This window comes from Seriola aureovittata, chromosome 7 (genome assembly GCF_021018895.1).
Source record: "Seriola aureovittata isolate HTS-2021-v1 ecotype China chromosome 7, ASM2101889v1, whole genome shotgun sequence".
Classification (NCBI taxonomy): domain Eukaryota; kingdom Metazoa; phylum Chordata; class Actinopteri; order Carangiformes; family Carangidae; genus Seriola; species Seriola aureovittata.
In genome coordinates, this window is record NC_079370.1 from 5,870,182 (window position 1) to 5,881,059 (window position 10,878).

General features: G+C 41.3%; 1 protein-coding gene across 1 annotated transcript; it reads left to right on the plus strand.

Moving 5' to 3' along the window:
* Positions 1-115: 115 nt before the first annotated feature.
* Positions 116-10,464, plus strand: dcst1 (DC-STAMP domain containing 1). The gene is made up of 16 exons (XM_056381698.1): positions 116-188; positions 323-448; positions 1,070-1,144; positions 1,246-1,374; positions 1,948-2,087; positions 2,811-2,973; positions 3,152-3,295; positions 3,693-3,814; positions 3,898-4,055; positions 4,144-4,243; positions 4,326-4,421; positions 4,716-4,842; positions 5,482-5,598; positions 6,357-6,499; positions 7,881-7,973; positions 8,559-10,464. The coding sequence occupies exons 1-16, from the start codon at positions 173-175 to the stop codon at positions 8,607-8,609; spliced, it is 1,800 nt and encodes a 599-aa protein (XP_056237673.1). The 5' UTR covers positions 116-172; the 3' UTR covers positions 8,610-10,464.
* Positions 10,465-10,878: the final 414 nt, after the last annotated feature.

Genomic DNA, 10,878 nt, shown 5'->3' on the forward strand with positions numbered 1-10,878 from the left:
AGTTTTTTGTTGCCTGGAGACCGAAAAACACCACGTGACGAACCGAAGCTTGAACCGTAAACACACCTCCGTCACCACCTTCACCTTCATCTTCATCTTCACCTCCATCACCTTCACCTTCACCGTGTGACACTGGACTGAGATTTAAGGCTGTTGAAGCAGACACGAGACCATGGCTCATCGCAGCAGTAAGTTCTGACATATAAACATCTTATTGTCGACGTCATGTTTTGCTAAGCTAACTAAGCTAGCAGCTTCGTCTCGTTTACCTGTTGCTAGGTAAAAAACAGCCACGTTAACCAGCTGTTTGTGTCTCTTCCAGCTGTGGAGAGGGTCAGTCTGACCTACCTGCCTCCAGCTGTTCATCGCTTTCTCTTCAGCCAATCAGAAGAGTTTGTTGTGGCTCACCTGGTCCTCAGAGCGCTGTTTGGAGTAGTGAGCGGCACAGGTAACATCACACCTTTTCACCTGACTAAAAGTGGATTTGAAAATAACTTAACTGGCTAATGTTAGCATTCTCCATTAAAACTGTTTAGTATTTAATTTAAATATTTTGTTTTATTTTAATACATTTATTTACTTTTGATTCTTTTTTTATCAGTTTATATAATTGTTTTTTTTATTTAGTTTTATTTTAAAGTCTGAAATGTTTTATCTTTATTTTTTGTTTTTTATATCATTTTTTATTGTAAAATGATTAACAATGCTTTCATTTTTTGTGTTTTTCATGAGGAAATTTTGATTTTTAATTAGTTGTAATAGTATTATTCTATAATGTTTAATGGTTTATATTATTTAAGTGTTTTCTTAAGCATTTTAATTTGGTTTATATTATTATTATATAACATTTGCTATTTTTACAAATGTTTTATACTTACTATTTTATTGTATATGTTAAAATGTATTCTACACCACACCAATCAGTCTTTTTTTTTTTTTTTTTTTTTTTTTAATTTAATTGATTTTCCTCAACTTGTTATCATGTCCAGTGAAAGATATTCATGATAATCAATCAAGTCAAATACATTGATGTTCCTTCATATCATCCCTGTTCCTCTCGTTCCTTCAGTCCTGTTCCTGGGTGTCGCTCACAGTCTCCCTCTGACCTTTGACCTGAAGCTGGCAGCAGGATGTCTGTTTGTCTGTGAGGAAACTTCATATTTTTACATCAAGCACGTTTACAACATCTGACTGACAAGTGTGTGTGTGTGTGTGTGTGTGTGTGTGTGTGTGCATGTGTTCCAGGTGTGTGTGCAGTAGGCGGGGCGTTGTCCTCCTCCTTCAGGTGTTCAGTCCTCTTGATGTTTCCCAGCATTCTCGGCTCCCGCGGCCGAGCGTACCTGATGTTGTTTATCCTGTCAGTGCTCTACAGAGGTACACACACACACACACACACACACACACACACACACACACACACACACACACTCACACACACACACACACACACACACACACACACACACACACTCAATAACCCAGTTCGTCCTCATCACTAACGTCAGCCTCTTTCTGGTTCATCACTGCCCCTCACGTGTTTCTCAGCAGATAAATATCAAGTACAGAGGTTAATAACTCTTACTGAATATTAGTCAAAGATCAGGTTGGTGTGGTTGACGCTCAGGTGTGAGTCTGAGGGAATCAGGTGAAGGACGACAAAATAAAGATGGTGGATAAGGCTTCGTTTATCTCAGTTCACTAGTGACACCTGCTGGTGAAGGTAAGTGAGAGCAGCTGATTCAGAAAGGATCACGTGTCACTGCTGCTGCACAGAGATCAGGACATGATGGATAGATATTGATAAGCAGAAAGATAGATAGATGCAGGTGTGACTGTGCAACATGTTACAGTAAAGTTAATAATAAACATTGTTGAAGCCTGGATGTGAAATATGAATGTAGTTAATGTTGTGATGCGTCCTGTCTCTGTGTGATGATGTCATCGCAGGGCCGGTCTCTAACGTCCAGCGGAACATGGAGACGGCCGCTCTGTCTCTGAGCTGTAACCTGGACCTGCAGGTTCATCACAGCAAGTTACTGTGGAGGGACGCCGTCTCGCCGTTTCTACGCATCACCAAGGAGCTCATGGTGACAGAGACACGCCCCGGGACATCACAGCTAACTGCTAACAGCTAACGTGTCCACCATTTCAAAAAACATTTGTAAACAAACTAACAATTACCTGGTGATTTGTCCATAACTAAAGCAAAAATAATGATAATATTAATAATAACAACAACAACAACAACATAATAATAACTGAAAAAAAAAAGACTTTAAAATCATGTTTGATATAAAAACCTGTAATAATGATTCACAGTATTTTAACATCACGACAGAAAGAGTTCAAAGTTCCTCTTGAATGACTGAATGTCTTTGACTTCACGTTCCCTTATTTAACATCTATAATCAATGGTATAAACATGTAATAAATGGTTGTCTTCCAGTGTAGTTAATAAGCAGATATAAGGATGTTTAAATCTTTGTTCATGTTCAGTATTTGTTCTATATATTTAATATTGATCCATTTGTTTCTACAGCAGCCTCCTCTGATGATGGAGTTAGTCATTAACAAACACGTTAATAAACACTTATATCTGATTACAGCTGCTTTACATAATAAAACAAAGTACATATCTGTTATCTATCTTACAGCCTGTGAACATCACACCATCATAGAGGTCATCAGAAAACATTTCTCTTTTTAAGACAAATGAATGAAACCACCAAAACAACCGGTATCAGTAATCAAAAAGAAGGTTCAGATCAGTGTCTGATGATCAGGGGGCGGGGCTTGTGTATCCCGTTCAGGACGATAAAGCGGAGTTTGAGTCGGAGGCTCTGGACGTCAGCAGGAGGTTTCAGAGCATCAGAGACGAGGTCGTCCTTCAGTACGGATACGACAAATTCAGACCTCAACAGGGAAACAGCACACAGGAGCAGTTCACTACAAAGACCATGATGCAGTGCGACAGTGAGTCAGATTTATTACATTTGATGCTGAAGTGAAATCTGAGACTTTAACGTCGTCTCTATTATTTTATTTGAAGCTGCAGCTCAAAGTCTGAAGAACAACAAACGTCTAACTGTCTAAAAACATTTGTCCTGGACTCAGTTCAACAGGTTAGAGTTGATTTGTGTGTGTCATCCAGGTGTGGTGGACGAGGGCGTGCAGCGCTGCTCTGATTGGTTCAGACTCAGGTGGGCGGAGTGTATGAAGGAGATACCTGTCCCCGTCATCAACCACATCCTGTGTGTCTCTATGAAGTTCCACTTCCTGTGTGACGTCATGAGAGGTGAGAGGTCACACATGACCAGACTCAAAGCATTTCATTTATTGTTCCTGTGGTCAGAGAACAGGTGGAGGTGTGTGACAGTGATGGGAGGATCAACTGGTTTGATGGTGTTCAATAGAAACATCATAGATTTAGATATGAAGAAGCTAACTGTCCTTTAAGGGCTTTGATACACAGAGCCGACATTCAGCCGACAGACAGCCAACATTCAGCCGACAGACAGCCAACATTCAGCCGGTAGTCAGCCAACTATCGGCCGACATTCAGGCGACAATGAAACTTTACAGACCCAGTTGTATTTCTTTCAGGCATCGTGTCATTTTTGTTGAGTTTGGCCTCAAACTGAAGACAAAGTGTAATCCTCTTCCTCCTCCTCCTCCTCTTCTTCTCTTGTCAGTGATGACTCCATGGTGCAGAGAGAAGATTCCTGTGGAGGGAAACTTCGGTCAGCTGTTTGACAAACTGAACCTGTCGGTCGACCTGTTGTCCAGAGAGTTCAGCACCGAGCTCGTGCTCCAGGTCAGAACCACACCCATCATCTGATCAGCACCCTCTCTGTTAATGTCCAGTCAAACTGACCTGTGACCTGTGACCTCCTGCAGGAGCAGCAGCAGCAGGAGGTGCTGGGTGGAGCTCTGATGGATCAGGAGATCACTCAGTCAGTCAGAGGATCCTTTCTGAAACTGAAGAGAACGATGGAGCAGCTGCTGGACATCCTGCAGCTGCTGATGTCCTTCACCTTCCTCAGCATCTTCACCCAGTACGTTTCTCCGTCTCTTTGTAGCTGTCCTCTGTCTCTTTCTCTGTCTCTGTAATTAATTCATCCATGATCCCCCCCCCCTCCTCAGGGCGTTTGGTTACCTCAGTCAGTACAGGAGGGACGTTCGGTTTGACAACGTTTACATCACCTCCTACTTCAGACGGATCGACGCTCACAGGAGAAGAGTGGTAACGTCATCATCATCATCACCTTCATCATCATCATCACTGCTACATGCTGACTGACAGTTTGACCATGTGATGTGTTCAGGGGGAGCGGTGTCTGCTGCCGCTGAAGCAATCAGAGGGGAAGAAGTTAATCGACCCGTGGAGCCCGAAAATTCTTCCTGAGGAGTTTAAAGAAGTTGTGAGTTCACATGTGATTTCTGATCATCCAATTAGGTTTAAAGCTGCACCGCTCTCAGAACATCCTGAGACACGATCATGAGATAATGTGACACAGAGTCACGTGGTGTCAGGTCTGAACCACATCACCCACAATCCATCTCTCTCTCTCCCCTCAGCTGCTGTCTCCTCACACAATCATAAACACACACGACTACTCCGACATCTGCACAGAACTCAGACCTGGTTTGTGTGTGTGTGTGTGTGTGTGTGTGTGTGTGTGTGTGTGTGTGTGTGTGTGTGTGTGTGTGGTCAGATGTCAGGTGTGTTTCAGGTGCTGGCGGTCTCTCTGCTGTGCGTCGTCCTCCTGACTGTCGACTTCTCTGTGTTCCACGTCCTGGACATCGTCAACAGACACAGCGTCACCCAGTTCAACCTGACCAGTAAACACACACACGCACGGACGCACGCACGCACACACACACACACACACACACACACACACACACACACACACCTTCAGAAAACAAACCTGATTAAACGTGAGGCGACGACTCAGCTGATGTGAGTTGTGACCTCAGGAAGGAGCAGGTGAGCAGCACGACTGTAACGGTGCAAATATGAAAATATAAAGAGTTTATGATGTCAGACTGTTTATTTGTCAACAAAGGGTTTGGGACATTTTATAACAAAAATAAAAAAAACTGATAATTTTGTAAATTTTTTTATGTTAAGATTCCCAACACAAATGTCATGTAACTGATATGTGATGTGAAGATTATATAAGTTAGTTTCACTCATTAGTAACAATTAGAAAACAAACGTTAATCACGTCAGACTGTTGATGTGTGAGTGTGATGTTTCTCTACAGTCTTCAGCTGTTCTGTTGTCACTATGAAAACAATATATTCATGATAATATTAATTCATTCATTAATTAAAATTCGACACTGACACAATTTTTTGGAGAAATGGCTGTGAAAAAAAAAGACAAGCGCACCACTGATTCTATTTCAGATTCACAACTCGAGCTTAACTGACATCACCACTGAGGGTTTGTGGGTAATGAAGTCCTCTCTGCAGGGAGTCACAAGGTGGACATCAGAGTGGGCGGGGCGTCCATGATGGCCCGCCTCCTGAGGAAGACGATTTCAGCCTTCAACAGCTCGTCCAGCCTCCACATCCAGACCGACAACCAGGGTAGGTCAAAGGTCAAAGGTCACACAGTACTCGTCTGTGATCAGTTATTAAAGGACCAGCACGTGATTTTAGGACAAAACATTTAATAAAAGAAGAAAATATTTCCTTATTTATTCATTTAATCAGACTGAAAATCAAACCTCATTAAAATAAATTACTGTATAAATAAATAAAGTAAAATATAGAAATTTAACATTAATTAAATAAGTAATTGAAGCCAACTCATTACTGTTAAATGTTACTTGATGTTGTTATAATGTGTTTTATTTTCAATTATTTTTATTTCATAAAAAAAATATTTTGTGATTATTTCATTTAAAAATAAAATAATTTTCTGATTTTGTTTCATTTAAAATATTAGTCATTTTATTTTTATTCTTACTGATGATTTTCATGACAGTGAAGTCGTCACATTTTGTCCAATGAAATAAAACGGAATATAATACATGAACAAATAAATACATAAATACATAATAAATACATGAAAGTGTTATTATTAAATAAAAACATCTCTAATGACAGAATAAAATGACATTAGGTTTAATTATGACTTTAATTTAATTATTTATTCCATAATTTCAGAATTCATCAGTTGATTTATTTATTTTATATATTTTCGTACATTCATATGAATGTGTTTTTTCATATTGATTAAACTGATCAGGTTTGAATATGATGAATTTATTTTAAACTGATCCAGCAGAGGACAGTTTACATTAACACGCCCCTCCTCTCTCTCTCTCTCTCTCCCCCCTCAGGTTGTGTGTCTCCCCCCTCCTCCCTCCCAGCAGCTGTGTATGTGAGCTGTGTGTGTTGTGTCCTGTTGGGGGCGCTGTTCAGCTGCCTCCAGGTTTACACCAACCGCCTCCGCCGGGTCATCGCTGCTTTCTACCACCCACAGGTACACACACACACACACACACACACACACACACACACACACACACACATTAACACACACACACACACACATTAACACACATTAACACACATTAACACACACACACACACACACACACACATTAACACACACACACACACATTAACACACACACACACACATTAACACACACACACACACACACATTAACACACACACACACACACATTAACACACACACACACACTCACATTAACACAAACACACACACACACTCACACACACACACTCACACACACACACACACACATTAACAAACACACACACTCACACACTCACACACACACACACACACACATTAACAAACACACACACACACACACACAAATTAACACACACACACACACACACTCTCACACACACACACTAATTCATTTTTCAGTCATCACATCACTGAGCTCCTTCAGGAGATTTAAAGGGACAGTTCATCCAAAATAAAAACATCTGTTTCGTGCTGTGTTGCTAAGTGACGGTCAGAGACACAGAGGTCACGAGAGGTCATGACATCTGGGTTTTCTGTTAATTAGAGTTAATTTAACAGGTGATAAATAAAGTGACAGCAGAGAGGTCTGCTGATGGTGTGACAACATTACACCGAAATATGAGATAATATAGATAGATGGATAGATTGATGGATAGATTGATAGTTTTGAAGGAGTTTCTGCAGAGAAGATTAAACTGAGTCAGTGAGTGACGTCAGGGCGCAGGCTGCTCCAGGATCAGCTGTGTCTACTGGTTCACAGTAGAAACTTTGTTTAACATATGTTACACTGTGATGTCACTTCCTCTGCTGCACTGATGGAGAGGCAAGCAGCTCAATCTCAATCACACACACACACACACACACACACTCACACTCGCACTCACACTCACACACACACACTCACGCTCACACACCTCTGTGTTTAAACCCAGTGAGCTGCAGTAAATCTGATCTAAGAACAGATTAATGTAAGAGCATTATAACAGAGCTGAGCTGTGGTAGAGAGACACTCAGGGACAGAGAGAGAGAGAGAGGGAGAGAGGGAGAGGTGATAGAGTCTCATTAGTTTCAGCTGATCATGTTTCTGTTTTCATGCACACACATTATCAATATTATTACAGGTGATTATAAATGATTACTGATGATCAAACAAACATCATCCATACTTCACCTGCAGCTTCCTGTTTCTGCTGATGTCACTGCTCTAACTCCTTCATTTCTTTTATTTCAGAACTAAAAAAAGAATTCAAGTAATCAAACATAATAATGAGTGAAACAGGTTGGTGGGGGGGTGATGTGATCTGATGTGGAATCAAATGAATCAACATGAATCCTAATAAACATCAACATGTGTCTCAGAGGGAGAAGAAGAGAGTCCTGTTCCTCTACAACCTGCAGGTCCACAGACGACTCTCCTCCACAGAGAGGAGGTTCGGACACGCCATGAGGGAGGTGAGTCGCTCTTCACCCCCACAGGAAGTGTTCAGACTGAGGTCTCACATTCGTCAGTCAGACAGTCAGTCAGACAGTCAGTCAGTCAGACAGTCAGTCAGTCAGTCAGTCAGTCAGTCAGACAGTCAGTCAGACAGTCAGTCAGACAGTCAGTCAGTCAGTCAGTCAGTCAGTCAGTCAGTCTGTAGTGGAGATAATGATAATATGATCAGACTGGGCGCTAGTTCAGTGTTTGTCACTAGCGTGCGTAAACCCGGCTATCATTAGCATAGTGATCACATGACGAGCACCTAAGCTCCGACTTCTCCTCCACAGTGGCTAACAGAAGTTATCTATAGCTGCGTCAACACAAGGAAATACAATACCACAAGTAATGCAGCGGATAAATACTCACTCTTTCATTCACGCACAGATCACTTGGAATAAAGTTTTTGCACTGCACAACCGTAGATCATCACTCGACTGAAGCCCACAACTTTTTTACTGCGTGACGTCAGTTACAATATCTCACCGTCACGTGGGTTGATTCACCCTGTAAATTACCAGCACTTCCTGTGTTCATGTCTCTGTTGTGTGTGTGTGCAGGTGCGTCAGTGTCTGTGCAGGTGTGGGCGTCGTCTTTGTTGTCATAACTGACAGGAAGAGTCCGACTCAGAGACGCACTGCACAGGAAGAGGAAGAGGACGAAGTTCAGACGGACTTCATCTTTGTTCTCAATAAAAAACTGTTTGATTCTGCGGCTGATTCAGAGACTGAAAATCATCTGGTGAAACAGCTGCTTCACTGAGGGTCATGTGAGGTCATGTGAGGTCATGTGAGGTCATGTGAGGTCGACATGAAGCGACATCAGAGCAGTTTTAACAGCAGTTTGACTCAGACTTTCAGGATCAGGTCAAACACCAGGAGGCGTTTCACATCATTGTCTCATGTTATTGGACTTTGTTAATCGCTCCTGTTTCACCACGGACCGGACAGACGCTGGACCAGGACCCTCTGGGTCTGGGCATCAGGTCAGACTGGTTCTGGACTCTTTGCACTTACAAGGTGTTGCCTCTGCCGGGCCTGTGGGGGGTTCTGGAGTCACAGGGATCCAGTCGGTGATCACAGTGAGCCTGAAGGAGGTTTAACACCCGAATCCAGAAAACACATAAAGATGTTGAACACGTTTCTGATCTGGTTTAAAGGGACACGTCTGTGCTGTTTCTCTACGTCACATATAAAATACCAGAACCGGACGTCAGTACAGACAAGAAGAACTGATGATGAAGTTTTAAATCTTAGTTCACGTCGTATAAACTCAGCAAAACATCATTTCTGGTGCTGGAAACAGAAACGTGATAAAACCAGATGTTTTATCCAGATGGTTTGAAGAGTTTTAGAAAGCAGGAAAATATGTAGAGAAGAGCAGGAGGACTGGGACCTGGTCTGAGGAGCACGCAGAGTCCAGGACCTAGTGTAGCTGCAGCAGCAGTTTAATCACATCAATGCGTGTGTGTGTGTGTGTGTGTGTGTGATCACAGGATGAGATTAGACGTACAGAGGAGTTATGTAACCAGCTGATCCAGCAGCACGTGCAGCTCTCGCTTCATTCAGTTTTCATCTGATCCTCAAACAACAAACTGATGCTGGATCAGTTGACATCAGTGTGATGTCATCACTGCAGAGAGTGTGTGAACCGTTCCTGTCCTCACTCACCTGTCACTCTGTCATGTTCATCCAGGCAGATTTAAAATGACTGAATTATTTTATACTCCTGTGAACACCAGCTGCCACTAAACGTTCAGTCAGTTTGCTTCATTCACAGTTTGACTCTGGTCCATTAACACCTCTGACACCTACAGACAGGTGTTAGCTACAGCCTTTAAAGGTTCACCTGTCCATACAACACAACACAGTTCAACAGCAGCACACACTGCAGCCTGCACAGTGATCTCACAGGTGAACCAGCACCTGTGAAACAGTCTGAACACCACAACCCTCGTGAAGGAGGATTTACTGATGTCGTTTTAGCTGGTGTTCCTAATAAACTGGACACTGAGTGTGTAAAGAGAAAAGAAACCTGATCACTGCAGACAGGAAGGGGTTAAAGCTACTGAGGAACCAGCCTCTGAGTGTGTGTGTGTGTGTATGTGTGTGACATTCTTACCAACTCAAATACCTGTGGCAAGCCTGTGAGGTGTGTAAATACTGCATCCGTCTTGCTTTCAAAATAAAATGCATTTTATGAGGCAATTTTCACAACTGCAGTTAAATCCGCCTGACACACTGACTGCAGTGTAAACAGGGTAAATACAATATAATACAGCTGAAGAGGAAACTGAAACTCTGCTGTGTGAATCACTGTACAACACATTCATTGACTTTAGTGTTAAATAATGCAGTCAGTGTCAGAAGTATAAAAGTCCTCCATTCGAAATTTTTACTTGTACTTGTGTCACAATTCAATGTTATATTTATCATATATACATCTGACTATTTTAAATGATGAAGCATTTAGAGCAGTTATGATGCAGCTAAGTTTAACTTCATAAACTTTGGATCGTTTAATAAACAATAAAAAAATAAGCAAATTTGTGATTTTGGGATGTATTAATGAAATTATTTTTGACTTGACTAAACTAAAAGATTCATCAAATTTATTCATATTTTAATTTAAAGTTTGAGTTCTGTTTATTTTGGACTCATGACTCACTTGGAGTCTGGCAGTTAAAGGTGTTTAATTGTGGTTAATAATAATATTATATGTAAAATAAAATTGATTTAACTAGTTTTATTTTGCTTTACCTTAAAAACAAACTAAGCTTCTTAAAAAAATGGTTTTGAAATGAAGGTTCATTGGAAAAGCCTTTGTTTGTTAAAATAATGATGACGTCATATATTTGCCCTCATTATTGACTCTTCTAAA

Coding starts and splice junctions, on each gene's coding strand:
- dcst1 (XM_056381698.1), top strand. Junction 2,088..2,810: donor GCATCACCAAGGAGCTCATG/GTGACAGAGACA, acceptor TATCCCGTTCAG/GACGATAAAGCGGAGTTTGA. Junction 6,500..7,880: donor CTGCTTTCTACCACCCACAG/GTACACACACAC, acceptor CATGTGTCTCAG/AGGGAGAAGAAGAGAGTCCT.